Below are 25,439 nucleotides of genomic sequence, written 5' to 3'. Positions count from 1 at the left end.
CGCCCGTGTCGCGTCAGACTAGAAATAAAAATGAATTTTGGAGAATTAATTTTTGATTTACCTCCAACAGTGAAGCGTAATGTACGAAAGATTGAGAAAATTCGTGTTAGAATTATTAATCTTACTTTTTCGGTCATATTTAATAATATATATATATATATATATATATATATATATATATATATATATATATATATATATATATATATATATATATATATATATATATATATGTCGTACCTAGTAGCCAGAACGCACTTCTCGGCCTACTATGCAAGGCCCGATTTGCCTAATAAGCCAAGTTTTCCTGAAATAATATATTTTATCTAATTTTTTTCTTAAGAAATGATAAAGCTACCCATTTCATTATGTATGAGGTCAATTGTTTTTTATTGGAATTAAAATTAACATAGATATATGACCGAACCTAACCAACCCTACCTAACCTAACCTAACCTATCTTTATAGGTTAGGTAGCAGAAAAAGTTAGGTTAGGTTAGGTTAGGTAGGTTAGGTAGTCGAAAAACAATTAATTCATGAAAACTTGGCTTATTAGGCAAATCGAGCCTTGCATAGTAGGCTGAGAAGTGCGTTCTGGCTACTAGGTACGACATATATATATATATATATATATATATATATATATATATATATATATATATATATATATATATATACATATATATATATATATATATATATATATATATATATATATATATATATATATATATATATATATATATATATATATACCACGGCCCCCTTGTGTGGAAGTCGACGTACTTATTAGGCCAGATCTTCTCCCTTAGTGCCTGGTGGACGTGCTCCCCTAGCTTAGGGATGGTGGAACCCTGCGACGCCCAGGTTTTCCCCTCCCAGGGACTAGAAGTAAAGGGGGCGAGCCCTCTCTGCGGTACTCACCATAAGAGGACATGCTGGAGGAGTTGTCGCGACACCTCGACGCGTGCCCCCTGGCCAGAGACCGTGTCGGCGTCCCGTGGTGAAGCCCGGGCGTTGAGGTTCATCCGGGGAAGGGGGTGGAGGGCTGCCGTAACAGCGGCGGCCGCAGGGATCCCCATAACCTGTTGTCCCGCGTCACCAGAGGGGTTGGGGGGGGGGGCACTCGAGCCTGCACGTTGAGTGTCTGCAATGTCGCCCAATCTTCAACCGAAAGGGAGAGGTGGTCTAGGGATCCGCGTCCCCCGCACATTTGTCGGTCGGGCGCAAGTCCTGGATGTGTTCCCTGTCTGTGTCGGAGACCCCGATGAGGCCCCCGTAGATGGGAGGTAAATCGGGCGAGCTTCTCCCTAGCCCTGGCCGGCTGCGTCCCGGCGCCGCTGCATTGTGGTCCTCTCATCGACGCCGCCCGGGTCCTCTTCCTTGCCGCAGGTCTGGGGTGATCCGTCTTCTCCGTACTGCGGAGATAGGAAACATAAGCAAACAGCAGGGCACTAGTGGCAGTAAAGGAGGCAGAGCAAGGCCCCCAAGTAAGGTCATAGGCGACAGTCAAATGTAGGGCGCACCCGCTGCCAAATATTAACACAGCCCATAAGAAATGAACACCGAACTGTAGCCGAAAAGGAGTTAACGTTAAGAAAATAATAAAAAGGGCGTCCACAGCCCGCTGGGAGTAAACTGCGGTCGCAGGAGGGACGTCCAACTGTAACCATATATGCTCAATTTATGCTCAAATAAGACTGGAGTTACTGGCATGTGGAAATGCCAAGATAATACATGAAAGGCTTAAACCAACCACAAAATTGCAGAGGTAAGGCCACACAAACTTTGTTGCTGGCAAGGCCAAAGCCGTGTGAGAAGTTAACCCATAAAGTGAATGCTGGTCGGTAATCGTAATGAGCTAACGTTATGAAGACAATAATCCAATAAATAGCGATACCAGCTATATTGAGCAACGTCGGGAGGAAGGGGGAGGTCAAACTGCGGACTCAGTTAGGCACAAAATTAATCCAGAACGTAACTGTAAGTACGTAATAATAACGTAGAGAATGGTGCATTTAACGTAATAACATCGGGGGCTAAAATTATTAGTGTTAATTTGAAGGAAAGGAAGGGGGACTGACTGGTCTCGACATAGGACTGCAATAGGTAGTACTATGTAGTAGTAGGCATCAACAGCTAGAATATCCGCAGCTTGATGTACCATCAGCAGGTAGTACATCAACCTCTGAAACATCAATAGCTGTAACATGGACCGCTGGGACCCCGACAGCTAGAACATCATCAGCTGGGTACCAGCAGCTGGAACATCAACAGCTGCCTCAGATATAATAAAACGGCAGCGGACAACAGGGAGTAAACTGTAGCAGGAAGTAGAAGTCCAACTGCGAACAATTTGTGCACAAGATGAGCCTGGAACATAACTGCATTAGAGAATACCAAATTTAAGACATGTAAACGTGTAATAAGCCGATTACCCATCTATATAATACTACATTTGTGTCATAATACTACGGATTAGCAAAGTTAATATCACATAACACAGGTGCTGGTAAGGCCAATGCCGCGTGCTAATTTAGTTCGTGATAAAGAATACTGAACAGCAACCGTAATAATATGGCTAATACTAGTACAATACAATAAATAACGTCTCCAGACCACGGTGATAAACCGGTAGAAGGAGGCGAACTGTAAAACCAAATATGCACAAAATACAACTGGAATATAACCGTAAAGTATGCATTCATATTAACAATGTATAGAACAATACACTAACATATATAACGTCAGGGGCCCACTAATGGAAAGCGTAAAATACGTAAAATAAAGTGATTTTAAAGAGATAAACCGATCCTGGGATATGTCTGCAAAGCAGCTATAATATCAGTAGGTGTGGGAAAACTTGACTCATGTAATTCATTTAAATTGATACTAATTCAATAGCTACGAAGGACCACTATTTTTAAAAGGAAAAGTGGAAACTGGGTAGAGCAAGTGGTTTACTATTAAAACCATGAACTAGTGTCCTATGGATATTATTGATAATTATTATCTTGAATATATATTGACTGTAATTTATGAATCAAATCTTCTCACCCAAAATGGAGGGTTAAATGTCAAAAGACTATTGCATCGCTGACATCATTTCAGTGTGGTTCGATCACTGAAGTAAATAAGATAATTAATTGCAAAACTGTGCAATGATAATTAGAGGTGAATGGGTCTCAAGATACTACAATAGCCTAGTATTACTACCAATGGTTAGTAACATGAATATATTGAGTAATGGTTAGACAAGAAATTTATTCTCATTTGATGTTCATGAGGCTATCAAATTGTACTTATAATAATAATAATAATAATTTTTATTTAGGTAAAGGTACATACATAAAGAGATTTTACAAAGTTTGTTGGCTTTATAGATAGAGCTAGTACATACAATGCCTAAAGCCACTATTACGCAAAGCGTTTTGGGCAGGAAAAAACACTAATGACTAAAGCTTAAAACTAATGGGTAAAAAGAATAAAATGTGTTGAGTACAAATAAAAATAGAGGTAAAAGAGGGGGGAACATTGTTGAAAAAGCAGCACAAATACAATTACAAATTATTACAGAAAATTACATTCAAACAGCGTTGATTTGAAAAACAAAAAAAAACAAAAAATCATACATGGGTTGACAACAGAGGGGTAAGGAAGGTTACAGGGAATTTATTAGGTATAGCTTCGTTTTTAACTTAAACTGGTTGAGAGAGGTACAGTCTTTAACATGGTTGGGAAGGTCATTCCACATTCTGGGCCCCTTGATTTGTAGAGCATTTCTGGTTTGATTAAGTCGTACTCTAGGAATATCAAAACTGTATTTATTTCTGGTGTGGTGCTCATGGGTTCTGTTACAACCTTCTATGAAGCTTTTGAGATCAGGATTGGCATTATAGTTTAGCGTTTTATATATGTATAATACACATGAGAGAATGTGCAGTGACTTAATGTCTAACATATTCAGAGATTTGAGTAGGGGTACCGAGTGATGTCTGGGGCCAGAATTGGATATTGTCCTAATAGCAGCTTTGTGTTGAGTAATTAGAGGACGTAAGTGATTTTGGGTAGTAGAGCCCCAAGCACAAATACCATAGTTGAGATATGGATAGATAAGGGAGTAATAGAGAGTCACCAGGGCAGGGCGTGGTACATAATATCTGATCTTAGAAAGAATGCCCACAGTTTTTGAAACTTTTTTTGATATATTTAGAATGTGTCCCTGGAAATTCAGCTTGTGGTCAATGAGAATGCCAAGGAATTTGCCATCTAATTTGTTACAAATTTGGGTATTGTTTATTTTGAGATTTATTTGATTAGAGGATTTATTGCCAAACAGAATATAGAAAGTTTTGTCAATGTTAAGGGTGAGTTTGTTGGCAGTTAGCCACTTGATTTCTTGAATCATGCAAATGAAATATTCTTAAATAATTATTAGTTATCAACCGCTACTTAGTGAAATAAAACTAAATTGAACTGGTTCAGCTGCTTAGCTGTGACAGTGAACGGAGATGCAGAGTCGAGATGGCGTCGTCTGGTGCTTACACGTGAGCCAAGAGCGTGGCGTGGGAAAATGATGAGATCACAGCCACTTCAACACATGCTGAAATTCCAATTAAATGTACAAATTGTCTACACCAAGTAGATTGTGTCATCACTATTCAACAGAAGGGACAGAGCAAAATCCTTACGGACGTATTTGTCGTTTGGGGAGGTCTTGTGGAGTAAGTAAGTAAGTAATTATCAAAAGAAGGCACCAAACCGGGAAGGCTATGTAGCACCATCAAATACGCAAAATAATCAGAGGGCGCTAAATATCACCAAGGATGCCAATACGAGAACAAAAACGCATAAGGCGAACGATATCAAAAGTATCCGAGTCACCAAGAATTCTATCGAGGGACAGGTGACCGCGAGGGGCGGTCGGAAAGCAAGACATACGCTCGTCCTGGAAGTCAGGACATTCAAGAAGGACATGCACGACCGTAAGAGGGACAATGCAACTAGGACAATAAGGAGCAGGGCGGCGCTCCATCAAGTGACCATGGGTTAAGCGAGTATGGCCAATACGCAACCTCGCCAGAGCTGTTTCCCACCGCCGGTTACGGTGGAAGGAGGACTGCCACGAGGAAACACAACATTTAAGAGTACGTAGCTTGTTACCAGTAACAGACAACCAAGAAGCCTGCCAACGGGTAAGGACTGAGGAATGGATAACCGGGTAAAAGTCGGAATACGGAATGCCCTTACGAGAGATGGGACAAGAGCGGACAGCTTCCTTGGCGGCAGCATCCGCACGCTCATTTAAAGACACACCAATATGGCTGGGAACCCAACAAAACTCAACTGACTTAAATTTACTATGAACGAGAAACAGCCAATGCTGGATCTCGACAACCACTGGATGAACTGGATTAAAGGACCCGAGAGCCATGAGGGCACTACGAGAGTCAACAACAACTACAAAGGAAGACTGACAACGAGAAAGTAGGAGACGAAGAGCATATAGAATAGCATAAAGTTCCGCTGTAAAGATGCTAGTCTCCGGAGGCAAGCGACACATATAAGTGCGATCAGGAAAAACAACAGAGTAGCCAACACCGTCCGCTGACTTAGACCCATCGGTGAAGACAGAAACGGAGCGGGAGTGAGAAGAAAAGTGCTCGAGGAAAAGGCGTTTTAGAACCGTAGGAGGGGTAAAAGCTTTAGTGATACGGGTCAAGGAAGTACAAAACCGCGGAAGAGGGACCCTCCACGGGGGCAAAGAAGGAACAACACGAGGAGAAACATCAGAAATACGAACGGAAAGAGAATCCTGCAGGCGAGATAACCGGACAGAAAGAGGGAGGTGGTGAAGAGGAACAGGAACCGCAGGAGGGGTAAAAGTTAAAGCACGACAGAGGCGAGAGGAAGGATGTTGCAAGGACCGCGCAAGATAGCGAAGACAGTAGCGATCACGGCGGTCCTGGAGAGACAGGAAGCCAGTGTCAACATACAAGCTAAGGACGGGAGTCGAACGAAAGGCACCAGAACTGAGGCGCAACCCAGTATGGTGCAAAGCATCAAGACGGCGAAGAGTAGAAGGAGAAGCAGACGAGTAAGCAGGGCAACCATAATCGAGCTTAGACAGGACGAGAGAAGAATGTAAAGCAAGGAGAGTGCGCCTATCTGCCCCCCAAGAAGTATGGGACAAGACCCGAAGGAGGGTAAGGGCCTTAGAGCACTCAACACGGAGGTAAGAGATATGGGGAGACCAAGACAAACGAGTGTCAAGGAATAACCCCAAAAGCTTCGCGGAATCTTTGTATTCAAGGGGACGACCATAAAGTGACAAAGAGGGACGAAGAACAACCCGTTTCCGCGTAAATGTCATGGCACAAGTCTTAGAAGTAGAGAACTTGAAGCCATGATCAGTGGCCCAAGACGACACGGCATCAATTGCAAGTTGAAGCCGGCGTTGAAGGAAAGGCGAATCATCACCCTGACAACAAAGGGTAAGATCATCGACATAGAGAGCGGAGAAGACACCAGAAGGAAGAGAGGAAAGAAGACCATTGAGGGCAACCAGAAAAAGAGTAGTGCTCAGAACACTACCCTGGGGCACACCTTCGTATTGCTGAAAAGAGGGAGAGAGAGCGGTACCAAGGCGCACCCGAAAGGAACGACGAGAGAGGAAGCTGCGGAGAAAGAGAGGGAGATGACCACGAAGGCCAAAAGAATGAAGTTGAGATAGGATATGATAACGCCAAGTGGTGTCGTAAGCCTTTTCCAGGTCAAAAAGGACGGCAACAACGGAGGTCTTCGCAGCAAAAGCAGTACGAATATAGACCTCCAAGTTCACCAGGACATCTGTCGTGCTGCGGCACTTGCGGAAACCAAATTGAGAAGGGGAGAGGAGGTGATGGTGTTCCAGGAACCACATCAGACGAACGTTAACCATACGTTCAAAAAGTTTGCAGACACAACTTGTGAGAGCAATAGGGCGAAAGTCCTTAGGGGAAGTACCCAGAGACCCCGGTTTGCGAACAGGGAGGACAACGGCATCGAGCCAGTCCTCAGGGACTGACGACGACTCCCAGATCCGATTATACAGACTCAGTAAATACTGAGACGTGCTCGGAGGGAGATGGCGAAGCATCTCATAATGAATACCATCGGAGCCCGCCGCCGTAGAACCGCAGAGGGCCAGAGCAGAACGAAGTTCAGAGAGAGAGAAGTGATCATTATAGGGAAGCTGAAGATGAGTGCAGAAATCTAAAGGACGAGACTCAAGGACAGGTTTACGAAGAAGGAAAGATTGGGGAAGATGAAGACCAGAGCTAACAGAAGAAAAGTGGGAACCCAGTTCGGAAGCGACCTGCAACGGGTGCGCCACAAGATTACCATGGAGGTGAAGGACCGGTGAAACATCGGGAACGAACTTACCCGCTATCTTGCGGATACGCTTCCAGATCTGGGCCAGAGGGGTTTCGGACGTAATTGTTGAGACATAAGATGCCCAACATTCACGTTTAGCCGTACGGATGGCCCTACGGGCCACCGCACTCGCTTTCCGAAAGAAAAGAAAAGAATCGGTCGTCTGCCTACGGCGGTGCCTCTTCCAGGCTGCACGCTTACAGCGGACAGCCCGAGCACAGTCCGCATTCCACCAGGGAACGCACTTCCGTGGACCCCGAGAGGAAGAGCGAGGAATAGAGCGGAGGGCAGCGTTGAAGACAGTGTCATGAAAAAGGAGGAGAGCGCGAGAGAGAGGCAGAAGGGAGAGGTCAGAGAGAGCAGCACTGAGGGTAAATAGGGTCCAGTCTGCCTTAGCAAACTGCCACCTAGGGAAAGAGAGGGAAGGGCGAAAAGAGAAAAAGGAAACAAGGATGGGGAAATGATCACTTCCATGGAGGTCATCAAGAACCTGCCACGTGAAATCTAAGTAAAGAGAAGAAGAGCAGAGAGAAAGATCAAGACAAGAAAGGGTGCGAGTCCGAGAGTCCAAATGAGTGGGCTCACCAGAATTCAGAAGAGACAGGGAAGAAGATAGGAGAAACGGCTCAAGGAGGCGACCCCGGGTATTCGTCAGAACGTCACCCCAAAGAGAATGACGACAATTGAAGTCACCCAGCAGGAGCACAGGCTCCGGCAAGGAGTCTAGGAGGTGTTTCAAATCAGGAAGAGAGAGCGGGACACTCGGGGGGAGATAAATGGAACAAACTGTGTACCATTTCCCCACAAAGATACGAGCAGCAGAACAATGGAGAGGCGAAGGAAAAAGTAAAGGAACAAAGGGAACATCTGCACGAATCAAGAGAGCAGAAGAATTAGAAGCCCCAGCAATGGCTGGGGGGGGGGGGGGGAGAGAAAGGAATAGCCACGAAAACGACCAGGACGAGCACCAAGCATTGGCTCCTGGAGACAGACACAAAGGGGCGAAAACCGCGAAATCAGAAGTTGGAGTTCGAGGAAATTGGCGTAATAACCTCGAACGTTCCATTGAAGAATGGACAACGACGGGAAGAGAAAGGACAAAAACAGAGAACAAGGAAGAAACAAAGGCGAAAGAGCAACAGAGCACGTTAAAGAATATCAGGGTCGGGATCAGGGTCAGCAAAGTCAGGGTTAGGGGGCATGGGTAAACTGAGCAAAGACGGAGGGAAGGAAACGGGAGAACAGATCAGAGGTGGGCGGGCGGGGTCCGGAGGAGGAGGAGGAAGAGGAGGAGACAACGGAGAGGAGCAGTCAAGGACAGCAGTAGGAAGAGGGGGAGTAGAAAGAGGGGAGCGCACCCCAGCAAGAGCAGCAACCGAAAGGGAAGCAGGGGCCAAAGAAACCTCCATAGCAGGAACAGGGGGCGCAACCACTGAAACGGGAGGGGAAGGAGCCACAGAGCCCGAAGTAGGAGCTAAGGAAGAAAGCGAAGCCTTCTTACCCGCCGGGGAAGAGGAAGGAGAGGAGCCAGGCTTACGCTTCTGACTTAAAGAGACAGGTGTCCCAGCAACTACGTACCGGGCAACGGATTCCAGTGTCTCAACAGGAGAAGCCGAACGAGAGTACACACGACGGCCGTTAGGAGAGCGATGGACATCCGCCTGCACCGACAGGCGGCGGGGAGAGCCGATAGATGGAGGAAGAGGATGGGAAGGAGGATCGGAGGGGGACGAGGAAGAAGACACAGGAGACATGACAGACCGGGTTGAAAGAAGGGGAACCCCAGACAGAGGACCAGGAGGGGGACCCCTCGGGAAAGAACTCAAAGGAACAGAGGAGGGGGCAGTGGGCGTATCAGGGTCCAAGGCCCGGAAACGGTTGAGAGTCTGAGGAAGGGGGGAAGGACGAGGAGAGGAAGAGCGCAACACGCGAGCATAAGAGATGTTAGTATAAGGCGGGAGCCGGCGAACCTGGCGCCTCGCCTCAGGAAAAGACAAACGCTCCCGGTGCTTCAGGTTAAGGACGGCCGCCTCAAGCTTGTAATGGACACAGGCACGGGAGAACGTAGGATGGGCCTCACCGGAGTTGAGGCAGCGAGCTTGGGGAGAAGTGCACTCCGACTTAGAGTGACCTTCACTCCCACACAAAGGACAGAGAGAGACAGTCCCAGAGCAGCGGAGGGCACCATGCCCAAACCTCCAGCACTTATTACAAAGTCGAGGAGAAGGAATATACTCCTGGACAGAGCACCTAGCACCAGCAAGAATGACAGAGGATGGAAGGGTCCTACCATCAAAGGTGATCTTCACAACGCGAAGGGGTTGACGGCGACGACCACGAGGGGGACGAGTAAACGAGTCAACCTGGAGGACAGAATGGCCTTGGGCATCAAGGATATGCCGAATATCATCGTGGCAATCCTGCAGATTCCGAACACCGGTTGCAACATGGGGTGGGAGGAGAATAGTGCCAACACTGGAATTCATTTGAACGTTCTTGGAGACCCGAACAGGGATCTCGCCAAGGCAAGATAAGGCAGCCAAGCGGGAAGCCGCATCCTGAGAAGGAGCAGCAACGACACGCGTACCGAGACGAGTGGGGTTGAAAGTAACACACGCATCCACGGAATCTACAAGATGCCGATGGAGGGAGAAATCGTCAGGAGGCGCAGAATCAAGAGGGAGGAGATCAAAGTATTTGGCCCAAGAAGCAGGACCAAACAAGGCCTGATACGCATCAGCACGGGAAGGAATCGAGCGAGTGCGGTTGGGGCGCGAACGGCGGTGAGAACCCCTAGAGAGAGAGGGGTCAAAAGGCGCAGTAGTCACAACGAAAGACTTAGCCACACCAGGGGACGAAGTGGTCACCACCGGGGGCTGGAGGCTCGACCCAACCTCAGAGGAGGGAGGGGAGCTGGGGGAAGAAGTCAGGACGGTCAAAGGAGGAGCAAGGTCGGGGCCCAACGCAGCGGGAGCTACAGAGCCTGGTCTTCCAATACAGGCCGACTCGGGGGCTTGGTCGCCCACCCCACGAGCCTGAGAGGGTACAACGGAAACATTCAACGACATAGAGACGAAAAGTGACAAATTCATCCACGAATGTGCCCCCATACCCACCATGGAGCCACAATTAGAGGCAGGACACCCAACAGGAAGCTATCGCTGATCATGCCGGGGCCCCCTAGGGGTGCGTCGTGAGTATACGCCCCACAAACGCCACCTTAAGAACCGTCAGTCCGTCGAGATCGGGTTCAGCGACGAAAGGGGGATTGACAATAAAAGGTTCCCCTCGCTCGAGACGTCGGGTACTACAGTTCTACGGGTGCAAGAGTATGCCTCCTCAAGCACCCGGGCGTCAAAATAGAAGAAGTCCAAAGAAAGAATCCAAAACAAGCAAAAGGTCGGCAGGAAACGACAAGCAGATAGGAGAAGAGGGGGGAGAAAAACGAAACATAAGGAAAAGGAAAAGCGATCCGGCACAATTGGAGAAGACAGCAGCAGGAGTGCAAGGCCAGAAAAGGACAGAGGACTGCCTAACGGAGCATCACACTCCGGCAGCCGTCCACCAAGCCCCCTCACGACGCCAACGGGCCGGAAGGGGAGGGGGTCTTGTGGAGTAACGATGGACAAAGTGTATTATAAAATAAAAAGAGCTCGATTAATAATATAAGAACACTTAACCTGCTGGTTGTCCACTGATGCAATCCTTAGATTGCTACTAAGCCGATTAATTGCAAGGGCCTATCATAGAATTATTGGAAATTCACCTCTCCCTGGAAGCTCGTGTCGTACTTCTGATGGGGTCGCTAGTCCAGCTCCGACTCATGGCGGCGCCACGCTCTCGCCTCCCTCAACCCCTCTCACGCATTCGCAATAGAATTTAGTAAGGACAGAAAATTCTTTTCCGTGTAATTACTTTACATAATGCGTTAATGAGAACAGGGTTGCAATTATAGGGAATTAAATATTGTTTATATTCTTGCTAGAAAGTGTTAATCATGAACAGTGTTCTTATTAACGAGAAATGGAGAGAATTTCTATTTCCTCCATAGCGTTTGGATATTGCTGATAAAACTGTTATATAGTGATAATTTAAGTTAATAACTCGTGGTTATTGAATCAATAGTCGTAATATTATCAGGGATTAATTCTTATAAAGAATACTGATAAAAGTTGAGAATATTATTCAATTCTCTAACATGTTGGTAATACTTATGTCCTGCTGGACATTATCTGACGCAATATACCTCTCGATGTGTTGAGAATTTCAGAAAATGACGCTCAGATAGAGAAATATTAATTTTTATTAGTACTACAGTTAGTAGGGGTTAATAATTACTATGGTTAATACAATAATGATGTATTGTAATACTGTACAAGAAATGATGTATTAGTGTTGGAAACTTTCCAACAGTAGGCACATCATCAGCCGTAACAGTCCCAGCTGGAGCACCGGCAGCTGGAACACCAGCAGCCGGAACGCCAGCAGCTGGAACAGCATCAGCTGGAGCAGCATCGGCTGGAACATCCTTAACAGTGACACACGCAGCTGGATCGTCCACAGCTGGAACATCAGCAGCCGGCCCATTGTCGGCCGGCACAGCACCAGCTGGTACATCAACAGCTAGGACGTCAGCAGCTGGGACACCATCAGCTGGAACGTCCGCAGCCGAACCACGGCATCTGGAAGCTCAACAGTTGGAACATCTACAGCTGGAACACCCTCAGCTGGAACACCGACGGTTGGAACAACAGCAACGGTAACAACAACTGCCGCTGGTACATCGACAGCTGTAATAGCTACAGTTGGAACCTCACCGTTGGAACAACAGCAGCTGGGACATCACCAGCCGCAACAACAGCAGCTGGAACGGCAGCAGCTGGGACAACAGCGAGAACATGACCAGCTGGGGCACCAGCCGGGCATCAATACCAGGAACATCTGCAGCTGGAACATCTGCTGCTGTAACATCGTCAACTGGAACATCAGCAGCTGGAACATCATCAGCCGGAACGACAGCTGGAACAGCATCTGCTGAAATAACCACAGCTGGAATATCGACAGATGGAACAATATGCACAATATATAATAACAATAAATTACCGCACAGAGAATGAGTATTGGGTGCACGTAAACAAAGACTCACAGGATGGGGTGCACAATAAACTACCATTCACAGGATGAGTCTATGATATTCGTGCTCTATATGAGAGTAACTAAAATACACCTCTGTTTCCAAAATACTTTAATGACCAATATTTGCAAATATATTGTATGTTTCCAATTTTCTGATAATAATAATAATAATAATAATAATAATAATAATAATAATAATAATAATAATTTATTTAGGAACAGTACATACATAGTTACAGAGATACAGTATAAACATTCTGTTAGATTTAAAGATAGAGGTAGTACATACAATACCTAAAGGCACTAGTACGCATAGCGTTTCGGGCAATGATATAAAACAGATCGTCATATATATAGGGGTCCCAGTAGTATAGTGTTCGTTCTCGTCGCACAATCGAGAATTCTGTGTTCGAATCCTGGGAGGGACAGAAATGGTTGGGTACATTTCCTTTCACGTAATGCGACTGTTCACCTAGCAGTACGTAGGTATTTAGGAGTTAGTCAGCTTGTGGGGTTGTATCCTGGGCGGGGTCAGTAATTCGATCTTAGGGATGACCTTGATAAAAGCCTATCGTGTATGAATATACTGTGGCTTTCTGTCCCCTAACACAATGAATTATTATAATTATAATTGGTTTATAATTAAGTTCTTAAGAGCGATCCTGCGTCATAATTAACATACGTTTATCTTTACCTCAACATTTTATAAGTTAATTTCTGTCTGTATATGATGATGATCATATACAATTAAGGTAGCATTGCAACTTTATAAGAAATTGTTAAATCCAAAATATAACTTGATTCTTATACTTGAGATATTGTTACAATAAACGTTTGAAAACAAAGTTTATATCTGTATTTAAAATATATAACATTTTGCGTTTATCAACGCATCTCTCTGAATTACAATTTTTTTCTGAATTGTGAAGCCTGTATTGCCCGCCTGGCAGAACACTGATGCATTGGAAGTTTTCATGTGTCCGGACACCGGCGATGTTGTAGTATTGGCTATTTATTTAACCATATCTTGGCTTTCAGTTAAGATATATTTTCCTTGAAATGTAGTCCCATTATCGTCTACATCTGTGTTTATGCTGATATATAGAACTTTATTGTTACTTTACATATATGCAAATTAATTATACAATTGATTGGCTCGTGTGCAGGCCTTCACACTTCCTGAGCTAGCCATCAAGTGATTATGAAAAGGCATATTTTCTGATCAGGGGGAAAGAAAGCGAAGGCCCGCTTCGAAGTGAAGCGGGCCAGGTCAGGAGCGAGAGTGAGGCTGACCCATTGATTGATGAAGATTAAGCCACCCAAAAGGTGGTACGGGCATGAATAGCCCGTAAGTGGTGGCCCTTTTGAGCCATTACCAGTATCAATAGATGATACTGGAGATCTGTGGAGGTGCGACTGCACCCTGCGAATGTGTCCAATTGATTGATTGATAACCATATCTTGATTGATTGATTGAGGGAGCCGGTCGGCCGAGCGGACAGCACGCTGGACTTGTGATCCTGTGGTCCTGGGTTCGATCCCAGGCGCCGGCGAGAAACAATGGGCACAGTTTCTTTCACCCTATGCCCCTGTTACCTAGCAGTAAAATAGGTACCTGGGTGTTAGTCAGCTGTCACGGGCTGCTTCCTGGGGGTGGAGGCCTGGTCGAGGACCGGGCCGCGGGGACACTAAAAGCCCCGAAATCCTCTTAAGATAACCTCAAGATAAAGATTAAGCCACCCAAGAGGTGGCACGGGCATGGTCAACCCGTAAGTGGTGGTCCTTTTGAGCCATTACCAGTATCAAGAGATGATACTGGAGATCTGTAGAGGCGCGACTGCACCCTGCGTGACGGGAGATGTCTCCCGGACCAAATGGTGACCAAATGGTGAGGCTGACCCAATTGTTGTTGTTGCTTAAGATTCGCCACTCAGAACACTAAGTTCCAGTAGCACGGGCTATGGTGAGCCCGTAAGTGGAGGCTCTTTGGAGCCATTATCTGTATCAGTGGCTGATACTAGAGATCTGGCGATGGATGGGGGTCTTCATGATGGTTTTCAGCCTGGAGGGCTGGCTATACCAGTTATGGAGCTGGTGGGGTTAGTGTAGACCTCAAGGTTTTCCGTTTTTTCTTTGCCTGCGACTTTGGCTGAGCAGTGCTGTCGTTGGAGTTTGGTGACGTGGCCTCCATGAGGAAGTCTTGAACCGTGTAGGTGTCGTACTTGTGATGCGGCGGTGGAGCTCCTACTATGATTTCCTCGTCTGAGGAGTCCGTAACCTCCGTAGTGGGCGTTTTTATCTTTCGCCTCGCAGCCTTAGGTAGGCTTAGGTGTCGTTGATTGGTGGTTGTATAGCTGTTTCAGGAGCGCTGGTGGTGCTGTTATCGTTTGTAGACAACACGTCTGCTAGCGCGGCTGCTGAGATAGTGATGGTAGGAGTGTTGGGAGCTGGAGAGGGTACCACTTTAGCATGTTAAGGGATTTAAAAAAGGGAGCTGAGTGTTGTCTGAAAGCAGAGTTTGTTATTATTCTGATAGCAGATTTTTGCTGGGTGATGATGGGCTTGAGGTGGTTTGCAGTGGTTGACCCCCATGCACAGATACCATAATTAAGATAGGGATAGATTAGTGCATAATATAGTGAGAGGAGAGCAGAGGTAGGAACATAATATCTGATTTTGGAGAGAATACCAACTGTTTTAGAGACTTTCTTAGTTATGTGTTGAATGTGGGTGCTGAAGTTGAGTCTCTTGTCTAGGAATAGGCCAAGAAACTTTCAATCATTTTTATTACTGACGTTAATGTTGTCTATCTGTAACTGAATTGCATTCGATGATTTGCTTCCAAATAAAATGTAGTAGGTCTTTTCTGTGTTTAGTGTTAGTTTGTTAGTAGACTTCCATAAGTGGACTTTTTTTTAAATTCATTATACACAACATTATTTAGTGTATGTGGATTGGGGTCTGATTAGATAAGGGTAGTATTATCATCAAACAATATAGGTTTAAGAATATTAGAGACATTAGGCAGATCATTGATATATATAAGAAACAGAAGAGTGTAACACTGTAAAGTGTTTGGTTTAGGTTAATACATATATAGAGTACACGAGTCACAGACAAGGATCTGAGAGGCGCCAGTTGTCTGCCTGAGATCTCACACCTCTAACCGTTAATGACCCCAAGTGACCTGAGGTCAGATCATGATAATTTCACCTTGCTTCCGCTAAGCGTATAATTGGAGCCGGGTAGCCTTCAAACATGCTGACGTTTAAGGAGTGGCTTGGTAGTGCCGGAGGCTATCTACTTGTGGGCGGAGTTAGCTACTAGGTTCCCCAATATAAACTCGGAGAGCTATCCAGCATGAAGCATTAAGAGACAGAACAGCAGAGGAGAGGCCAGCCGTCGAGATAGGCCGTCACCAGACGGGGGGTGACGCTGCCTGAAAATTGCAGACCCCCCCCCTCTCTATTCAACTTAGACTCCGTCCTCGGTGAGTGAACATTTAGGTGACTTGTCGTGGTTTACATATGTTGTGTGATGATCAGGGGCAGTTAAGTTGTAGGGTTCTCGAATTCTTGGATGATGACTCTCTTTAACATTTTAATTGGATTGCTTATATTATGATACTTCATGTGAAATATAATTATGAATTTATTATTTAAATTGTGTTTAACTTTGTGCCCTAGAGCTTTGAGTTGAGGATTTGAGAAAGCCTCGGTGGTTACTAGATTCAAGATATTAATGAGTACATGTTTGGAGTTGATACATGGTACAGAGGGAACATACTAATAACGAACTCATGATAACATCTTTTGAGAATTTTGTGATACAGGCAAGTTCCATTCCTTGTCTTGTATGTAATGATCATGAATGGATGGTGGCAGCATTTCGTCTTCTACTATCTACTCTTCTACTTCTACTATCTACTCTTCTACTTCTACTATCTACTCTTCCACTTCTACCTATCTACACCTCTCCCTCCACCCCCTCTAAACTCTCACTTTCAACTAATGACCCTCCTCGCTCCTCCCACCTCCCTACCTCTTACCCCAAACCCTCACTAATTACTTCACTATTCATTTCTTTCCTTTCGTTTCCTCTTATACGTTTGTGGCAATGATTTTGTATTCTAGAGTTCTCTCTAGAGTTCCGGGTAGCTGATCCAGTTACGGCGCCTTGTAGTCTTAGCACCTAGGTAGTCGAATACCTAGGTTACAAGGTGTTGAACGAGAGAGGCTGCCTTAGGAACTCTGGAGGGTGCTCTAGAATAGTTAGCTAACTGAGGACGGAATAACGGACTAGAGAGAGCTGTTTCCCCCGGCCTCGTTAGTTAACTGGGGGGTGGAATAATGGACAAGTTAGAGCTATTTCCCCCACCCCCCGTTACAATGATGGCAGCGGTGTTGAACAATGTTTAAGGTATTGGTGTTCTTTTGAACATTGTTCAGTCCCACGTGTCTTTTTGCCGCTCAGGCGCTATCAGGGAGATCTTGACAGGTGTTTTACTTTCGCGAGTTAGCGAGTTTTTTCAGGTTAGGAGATAGTGATTTTCTGACGATGTGTTTTAGTGAGTTGTGAGTTTTGTGGTTTTCAGGGAATGTTCACCAGAACTTGCGTGGGTAGTGATTAATGTTAGTGATAAGATTTGGTGATTTGGGAACTTAGCGGTGTTGGTAGTGCAGGTCACCTGAGTGTGACAGGTGACCTCGCATGTCCCACGGGGACACCCAGCCACCGCTGGTCTCCAGGTCAGTGGGGAGTGGCAGGTGTAGTTTTTAAGTAGTGGTTCTGCTCAGATTATTGCGATCGACTGTTTTACTCCATTTGAACGCAATAACCCGAGGTGTACTGGTATTGTACAGCATGCTAGTGTGGACTAGTGTGTCAGTTGACTCACGTCTAGGGACGCCTGGCGTTTGGAGTCTGGTCACAGGGGGTGACAACAGTTTGGAGTTGTTGACCGGCGGAGATGCTAGGGAAACACTCTGGGTCACGTAGGTGGCTGTAGGTTAAGGGTGGGAGTAATGGTTAATTATGTACTTAAGATTAGGAACGGTACAGTTAAGTTTAGGCTAGTGTTTTGTCTATTAGTGTTGATTTTTTTTGTGACAAGTTAAAGGTAGTGATGACCTTATTCTCTCTTCTCTAACTTTCCTCTGTTACTGTCTTATGTTCCACCAAGTCAATATCATTCAGTGTTAATTGAATTATTTTAAAAATTTAAGTGTAGTTGTTGCCAGGAGGAGAGCGGTATGACTGGACTGTGTAACCCTATACAAACTACAGGGTCACATAACATATCTTGGGAGCACGATATTGTCGCCTTTCTGTTCACCCACAGGTGGGAGCCAGAAGAGAGGAGAGACGCACATACAAAAGAGGGAGACGGCTGCTGTGTACCACACTCACGGGCGTTAATCACCACCACCACGACCAGCCCACTACCTGGAGGTCACGGCTCCACCACCATCACCACCCCAGGGGACCCCAAGATGCAGCCCTCTCGGTCAGTCAACATTGGTCTACCCAGTGGACCCCAGGTCGTTCTGCAGACGACCCCAGACGACCCAGTAATGATGGAAGAGGAGCAACAACGACTCCAGTCTGTCCCACCAACATCGGTCTACCCAGGATGGACCCCAGGACGGACAGACCCCCAATGGACCCCAGGTCGCTTGTCTAAGACCCATGGGAGGAGGAAGAGAGAAGAAAGAAGAGAGAAGAAAGAAGAAAGAAGAAAGAAGAGAGAAGAAATAGAGAGAAGAAAGAAGAGAAGATAAGACAAGCTGAGTGAGACATGATACCTAGTGTCCCTTGCTGGTGTCAGCATCATTGCATGGAGCGTAATTGCAAGACAGGATCGTTTGCCTTGACTGGCCGCCCCTCCTGCAAGCAGGTAGCTCTGTTGAGTGATTCATCCTGTGTCGTGCGGACTTGATGTGGCTGTCAGAAGTAGCTCTCTGAAGGAGGCGTGCTGGAGCAACAGGGAGGAAGAAGAGTAGGATGGGATTTCTACTGTTGGCAACTATATGAAGGTCTCGAAACTTGTAGTCCCTATAGCTGTGAAGAACCCCAATATACGTCTCTCATGGTGACTGACGTAGGGCCAATTACAGATCAGCTGGGACAACCGAATTCCACGGTCCTGTGCGCAGTTCAAGTAGTAACGGCTTTCGGGTTGACCAAGGGTTGTTGTGCGTTAACGACGGAGAAGCGACGGAGGCAGTTGTGTTGAAAAAAATGTGGTACAGGATTATCTACAAGACCAAGCAGTGACGTCGCCCAGCCAGAGACAATGGACGTCTGTCTACATATTTCATTTTTTAGAGTAGGATGTTGTATATTTGTTTAGTAGGATGTATTCTTTTCGTTAATAAAGTTGTCGCACACAGCTAGCTTGCTTTAGCAGTGTTGCAAAAACTTTATTTTCGGGGAGAAGGGGAGATGTAACACTGTAAAGTGTTTGGTTTAGGTTAATACATATATAGAGTACACGAGTCACAGACAAGGATCTGAGAGGCGCCAGTTGTCTGCCTGAGATCTCACACCTCTAACCGTTAATGACCCCAAGTGACCTGAGGTCAGATCATGATAATTTCACCTTGCTTCCGCTAAGCGTATAATTGGAGCCGGGTAGCCTTCAAACATGCTGACGTTTAAGGAGTGGCTTGGTAGTGCCGGAGGCTATCTACTTGTGGGCGGAGTTAGCTACTAGGTTCCCCAATATAAACTCGGAGAGCTATCCAGCATGAAGCATTAAGAGACAGAACAGCAGAGGAGAGGCCAGCCGTCGAGATAGGCCGTCACCAGACGGGGGGTGACGCTGCCTGAAAATTGCAGACCCCCCCCCTCTCTATTCAACTTAGACTCCGTCCTCGGTGAGTGAACATTTAGGTGACTTGTCGTGGTTTACATATGTTGTGTGATGATCAGGGGCAGTTAAGTTGTAGGGTTCTCGAATTCTTGGATGATGACTCTCTTTAACATTTTAATTGGATTGCTTATATTATGATACTTCATGTGAAATATAATTATGAATTTATTATTTAAATTGTGTTTAACTTTGTGCCCTAGAGCTTTGAGTTGAGGATTTGAGAAAGCCTCGGTGGTTACTAGATTCAAGATATTAATGAGTACATGTTTGGAGTTGATACATGGTACAGAGGGAACATACTAATAACGAACTCATGATAACATCTTTTGAGAATTTTGTGATACAGGCAAGTTCCATTCCTTGTCTTGTATGTAATGATCATGAATGGATGGTGGCAGCATTTCGTCTTCTACTATCTACTCTTCTACTTCTACTATCTACTCTTCTACTTCTACTATCTACTCTTCCACTTCTACCTATCTACACCTCTCCCTCCACCCCCTCTAAACTCTCACTTTCAACTAATGACCCTCCTCGCTCCTCCCACCTCCCTACCTCTTACCCCAAACCCTCACTAATTACTTCACTATTCATTTCTTTCCTTTCGTTTCCTCTTATACGTTTGTGGCAATGATTCTGTATTCTAGAGTTCTCTCTAGAGTTTCGGGTAACTGATCAAGGGACGGCGCCTTGTAGTCTTAGCACCTAGGTAGTCAAATACATAGGTTACAAGGTGTTGAACGAGAGAGGTTGCCTTAGGAACTCTGGAGGTGCTCTAGAATAGTTAGCTAACTGGGGACGGGATAACGGACTAGAGAGAGCTGTTTCCCCCGGCCTCGTTAGTTAACTGGGGGGTGGAATAATGGACAAGATAGAGCCATTTCCCCCACCCCCCGTTACAAGAGGTCCCAAGATGCTGCCCTGTGGCACTCCAACGGTTATTGGTAGAGTGGAAGATGTAGTATCATTGATGGCTACACATTGGTGTCTGTCACTAAGATAGGATCGGATATAGTCCAGGGCAAGGCCTCGGATTCCATAATGCTGGAGTTTAAGTAAGAGGTAGTTGTGATTAACAGTATCAAAGGCTTTTCTTAGGTCAATGAAGAGTCCATTCGGAAACTCATTTTTATCAAGGGCTGAGTAGATTACGTCAAGGAGACTAATGATTGCATCATTGGTGCTCTTTTGGGACCGGAAACCAGACGTTAGTATCTATATACAAATACAAAATACATATACAAATATTTATTCAGGTAAAGTACATATATACAAGGTGAGATACAAAACGTCGATTGATTTATAGATAGAGCTAATACTTACAATGCCTAAAGCCACTATTACGCAAAGCGTTTCGGGCAGGAAACTAAGACTAAATCTTAATACTAATTGAGATTAAAGTATAAATTGTGCTGAGAAAATAACAAGAATGAAAAAAGGGGGGGAGGACATTGGCAGAAAAAATAGCAAAAATACAATTTGGTCAACAAACAGCATTGTTTAAAATAGTAGACATGGGTTAACCCATGTCTACTACCCATATAACCCATATAACAAAATTATTGTCCTGTGGAGTTGATTTAACTTCCAGACACATTTTTTTAAATAAATATTAAATGTTTTGTGGCTATTTTTGAAAGATATAAGTACAAATACCCATTCTATTTGTTAATATCATTAATTAAATTTTGTGATAATTTGAGTAAAGAAGTGTGACGACTGGATCACTGTGTACAGGAGGCTGATATGGCAGCAAACACTCTCCAGGCGACCATATATCTTGGATAAGTCGCTCCACAATTTTGTAGCTTGGGCCGTCGACTTCCTATGGCATCACCTGCTACATATTTACTTCTAATTTCGATATGAAATTACATTATTTCAGATTGAAAATAGGTTTATCATGTTCTACGTGCAGCACCAACATTACAGTAAGTAAATGTGCCATATTTCGTCATTACTTACGTAATGTCATTGGAGGACGTCGTTGTCTGACGCTGTTGAGTGTTCGTCCTTGGAGGTGCCCGCCTCTGCCCGCCACCGCTCTGCCTGACGCAAGTTTCTTCCCAACATATACCCCCAGTCCATTCTCAACCAATCATGTCTCCCAATAACAAGATTGCGCAGGGAAATAAGAGCAACAAAGCCCCTAACAAGGCATCCATCCTGACCAACTCTGACAGCCTTCGTGTTTCTCCGTCTGGAAGCTCTGGGGTCCGCGGCGGCGGTGCTGCCCTCCCCTCTACTCCATCACTGAGCCAGGGAGCGGTGTCCTCTCCTAATTCCATGCTTCCATCCTACTTTACGAAATTCAAGCGTACTTCTGGTCCCTCACTGGATTTCCCTAACTGGGCCGAGAATCAGTGGTTCAAAAAGATGTGCCTAGTCCTTGAGGCTCACAATGCGATCATCCTGAGTCTTCATACTGAGAATCAAGCAAACGTCGCGAGCCTTCATCAACAACAACAAGAAATAACCCTTCTCCGGGAGGATATTAGAAGCTTTAAGGCTAGCCAAGATCAACTCCAGCATGACTTGAATGATCTCCGTGAGGAAAATATGCGTCTAAAAACTGATGAAGCCATAAAAAAAACAAGAGGAAGCTCTCAACAAAATGACTGCATGTATCGGTACATTATCCGCCCAACATTCCATCTCCCAGGATGAACAGGACCAACAAAAGCTGCTCGACTCTGTTATTGTGTCGTCCCAAGTTATTCCTGTGGAAAGTGAAGGTGAAAAGTGTATTGAAATAGTTCATGCTCTCATAAAAGACGAATTGTGTGTCACTCTAAATAAAACAGACATTATTGCTGCCTACAAAGTAGGCAAAAAGAATCCATCAGGTCTAAATCAGCAAAAAAATCGCTTCAAGCTATCTTCCCAGTCCATAAAATCGCATCTTGTCCGGACAGCTGCATCCCAACGAAAGGGAATCTACATCAACGAGTGCTTGACTGGAAAAAGACAGCAACTCCTCCACCGCCTGCGTCAATTCCGTAAACAAAACCCGGCTTCGATTCATCAGTGCTTCGTTAGAGATGGCGTGATTAAAGTGAGAAAGACCTCAGAAGGTAAAAATGTTTACAATTGCTAATGAGGATAACCTCAACACTTTCCTCTCCCAATGTGGTTTGTCCACCTTAGTATCCCTCTCATTGAGACAACATAATTAGCCCCTCTTGTCACCTAGTGCGGGCTAGGTATCCAAAGTCTCTTTGTTACACTTTTTAAAGTAAATTTTAATTTAATTTATATTAGTCAGTTATTGGACTTAATTAATTGAGTGCATTAATATTTTTCTCTAGTTCTTATTAATTATAGGATCATAACTAAACTATTTATAGTTAATAATCTAGTACCTATTTGATTGTAACCTATCCACCGCTGGCCACAGGATGGAGGGGGGGGGGGGACCGGTGTGCAGGACAAACATATCAATTGTGACACTAGCTCTCCACTTATGTCAGTTGCTTAATTTAGAAACTGTACTTGTGGTCGATCTCGATCCCCTTTATGATGTGACGACTTATGCTGAATTTTGTAACTAGCTCATCAAGATTGTAACTTGCTTAGCTAAATGAAGTGTGGGGTTCAGTCCCTGAGCCCATTATGTGCTTCTATAACCCTTTACACTACCGCCCACAAGATGGGTATGAGGTGCATAATAAATGAACTAAACTAAACTCATTTGGGCACTCAATTTCCACCTGTATCCCCTAGTGCGTGTGCCCCTTTCGTTAAATAGCATGTCCTTATCTAACCTGCCGATTCCTTTGAGAATCTTGTATGTGGTGATCATGTCCCCCTAACTCTTCTGTCTTCCAGTACATTCCAGTGTGTGTGTGTGTGTAAACCACGAAATTTGACACGTGATGAACAATGTGACAGTGTCAGACCAAGAAGAAAGGATTGAAACAGGAATTTCTTTAAATACTTTCGTATTTAATAATACATCTTCAGAAGGCTGATATTCGGTTGTTGATATTCACATTTTAGAAGGCTGATATTCACATTTGCCCACATGGTGGGAACTGTTAAGAAATGCCTAAGAAAAACCTTACACCGGCAGAAAATTAATCTCACCGAATTACAGACCCTTGTCGTGGAAATTGAAGCACGAGTCAACAACAGACCTCTAACCTACTTAACAGAAGATTTCTCCCAAAGAGAACCCCTAAGTCCCTCTCATTTGATTTATGGTGGTCTTCTGAGCCCTCTAATATCTCTAGAAGACGAGGATCCAGCTGACCCTTCGTGTGTCAAAGCAAGTGACTTGGTGGAGAGTTATAGACACCTTTCAAGAGTAATAGAGAAATGGAATGAGGTCTGGACACGTGAATATTTAACTGCTTTAAGAGAATATCATTATGGAGCTGCAAGCCCATACAATAAAGTTCAACTTAAACTAGGTGATCTTGTCCTAGTAGACAGTGATGGACCCAGGTCAGATTGGCCTATAGGTAAAATTGTTGACATACATCTGCCCGCCATGGTGTATTACGAATTGTTAAAGTTCAGTGTCGAGGCACTACTACCTTGAAAACACTAGAGAAATTAGTACCTTTAGAGTTAGCAGAACACCAGTGTTCTACAGACATACCTGTAACCCAAGTTTCAGAGAACAATGATTCTACTCAACCGAGCACAAGACCATAAAGAGTCGCTGCTCAGAACTGCAAACAGAAACTTAAACAATATTTTGATTCTATTCAAGAGTAGATAACTTATCATCTAAACTTAAGGTGACCACGCTGATGCAGTGATGAGTTGATGTCCAGTAATTAGTTACGAGTCATAGTGACCCTGGACAGTATCCTCACTGTATTGATGAGGTCTCCTTAATCTTAAATGAACCAATTATTCATAATTTATTTTTGTTAATATCCTTCTGTCTCTTACAAAGGAATTATTCAATAATTTTCAATGTTTATTTACGTCCTCATGTTGACTTAGAGTCATCTACCACAGATTCGGGACATTCGTTAGGTGCGTACTAACCTACTAATCCATGAATATAACTTCAGGATAGAGAAACAGGTGTACGTTAGTACTAATACCTGAACTACGACCCGAGTTTTCTCTTTCCGGAGTTATGTTGGAAATAACCAACAGTTTTATACATCTTTGTATTTTATGCAACCTTTGTATTAACCATAAGTAGTTACTAAAATTACTAACTAGTAGATTTAATCAGTATCATGATTTATTTACACATATTGCCAGATTCTTCCTAGTCAGAGTCACGACGTGAGGAACGACAGGCAGTAACATGAATTCTCTCCACATTTAGTTGGATTTATAACAAGAGTCCAGTTTATCATTTCCTTTACTAAAAATAGTTACTTACTAATAAGTTTAATTTCGTAGTATACTACTACTACTTACTGGAACTCCCTTATTTAGTTGATATTAAACATTCTAGAGGAAATTACTTTAATGTAAATGATTTTACTTTAATTTCCTCGATTAGTTGCACAACTTTAATAATCCAATTTATGTTATGCGAAATTCTATTTTATCTCAGAAGAATTTAATGTGATATTAATACTAGTCACTACTTCTTCCTTCCTTATTCAATTGCGATATATACATATGCATTTACGCTCGAGATGTCTATCAAGAGCCGCGCATGCGCAATAAGGAAGAGGAGGAAGACGGGAGAGCGTCACTAGACACGAGAGAACGAGAGAGCACGACGCTGACGCCATTGACAGCGTGTAGCAGAGCTACGTTTTGATCCCATTTATTTCGCTCCAACGACCAGTAGAGCGGTGCCACGTTATCTGGCACATTAGCCGTATCCCAGACTAGCATATGAGCAATTCCAAAGTCAACGCCTTTCAAGCAGCAGCTGGAGGACGAAGAATTGCTCAAGTCTCTAAATCAACGGACACGCGGCTCGGCAGGTAGGTTTACCTTTTTATTATTATGTGGCCACAGTTAACATTTAGGCTAGTTGTCGTTAGGCCGTAGAACAAATAATACAATCCCGTACGTGTCTTAAGTAAAT

General features: G+C 44.5%; 2 protein-coding genes across 3 annotated transcripts in view; both read right to left on the bottom strand.

The window, feature by feature from the left end:
- Positions 1–19,353, bottom strand: part of LOC123774611 (eukaryotic translation initiation factor 4E transporter) — a 177,153-nt gene extending 157,800 nt beyond the window's left edge. Inside the window, exons 1-3 of one of the 2 annotated variants that reach the window (XM_069303922.1) lie at positions 17,450–19,353; positions 12,234–12,447; positions 925–1,418 (exon numbers count right to left, since the gene is read on the bottom strand). In XM_069303922.1, the coding sequence (XP_069160023.1) occupies positions 925–937 (13 nt within the window). In that variant the 5' untranslated portion in view covers positions 938–1,418; positions 12,234–12,447; positions 17,450–19,353. Of the gene's footprint in view, positions 1–924; positions 1,419–12,233; positions 15,966–17,449 lie in introns of those variants that run through there. The other variant, XM_069303921.1, reaches the window with a different exon arrangement.
- On the bottom strand, positions 1,311–21,401 carry LOC123774511 (uncharacterized). Its single transcript, XM_069304146.1, has 4 exons — positions 21,392–21,401; positions 12,234–12,465; positions 11,828–12,098; positions 1,311–1,418 (listed from the first exon to the last, which is right to left on the bottom strand). The coding sequence occupies exons 1-4, from the start codon at positions 21,399–21,401 to the stop codon at positions 1,311–1,313; spliced, it is 621 nt and encodes a 206-aa protein (XP_069160247.1).
- Between the last annotated feature and the right edge of the window lie 4,038 nt (positions 21,402–25,439).

The sequence above is a fragment of the Procambarus clarkii genome, chromosome 51 (genome assembly GCF_040958095.1).
Source record: "Procambarus clarkii isolate CNS0578487 chromosome 51, FALCON_Pclarkii_2.0, whole genome shotgun sequence".
Classification (NCBI taxonomy): Eukaryota; Metazoa; Arthropoda; class Malacostraca; order Decapoda; family Cambaridae; genus Procambarus; species Procambarus clarkii.
This window is presented reverse-complemented; position numbering and strand designations above follow the sequence as displayed.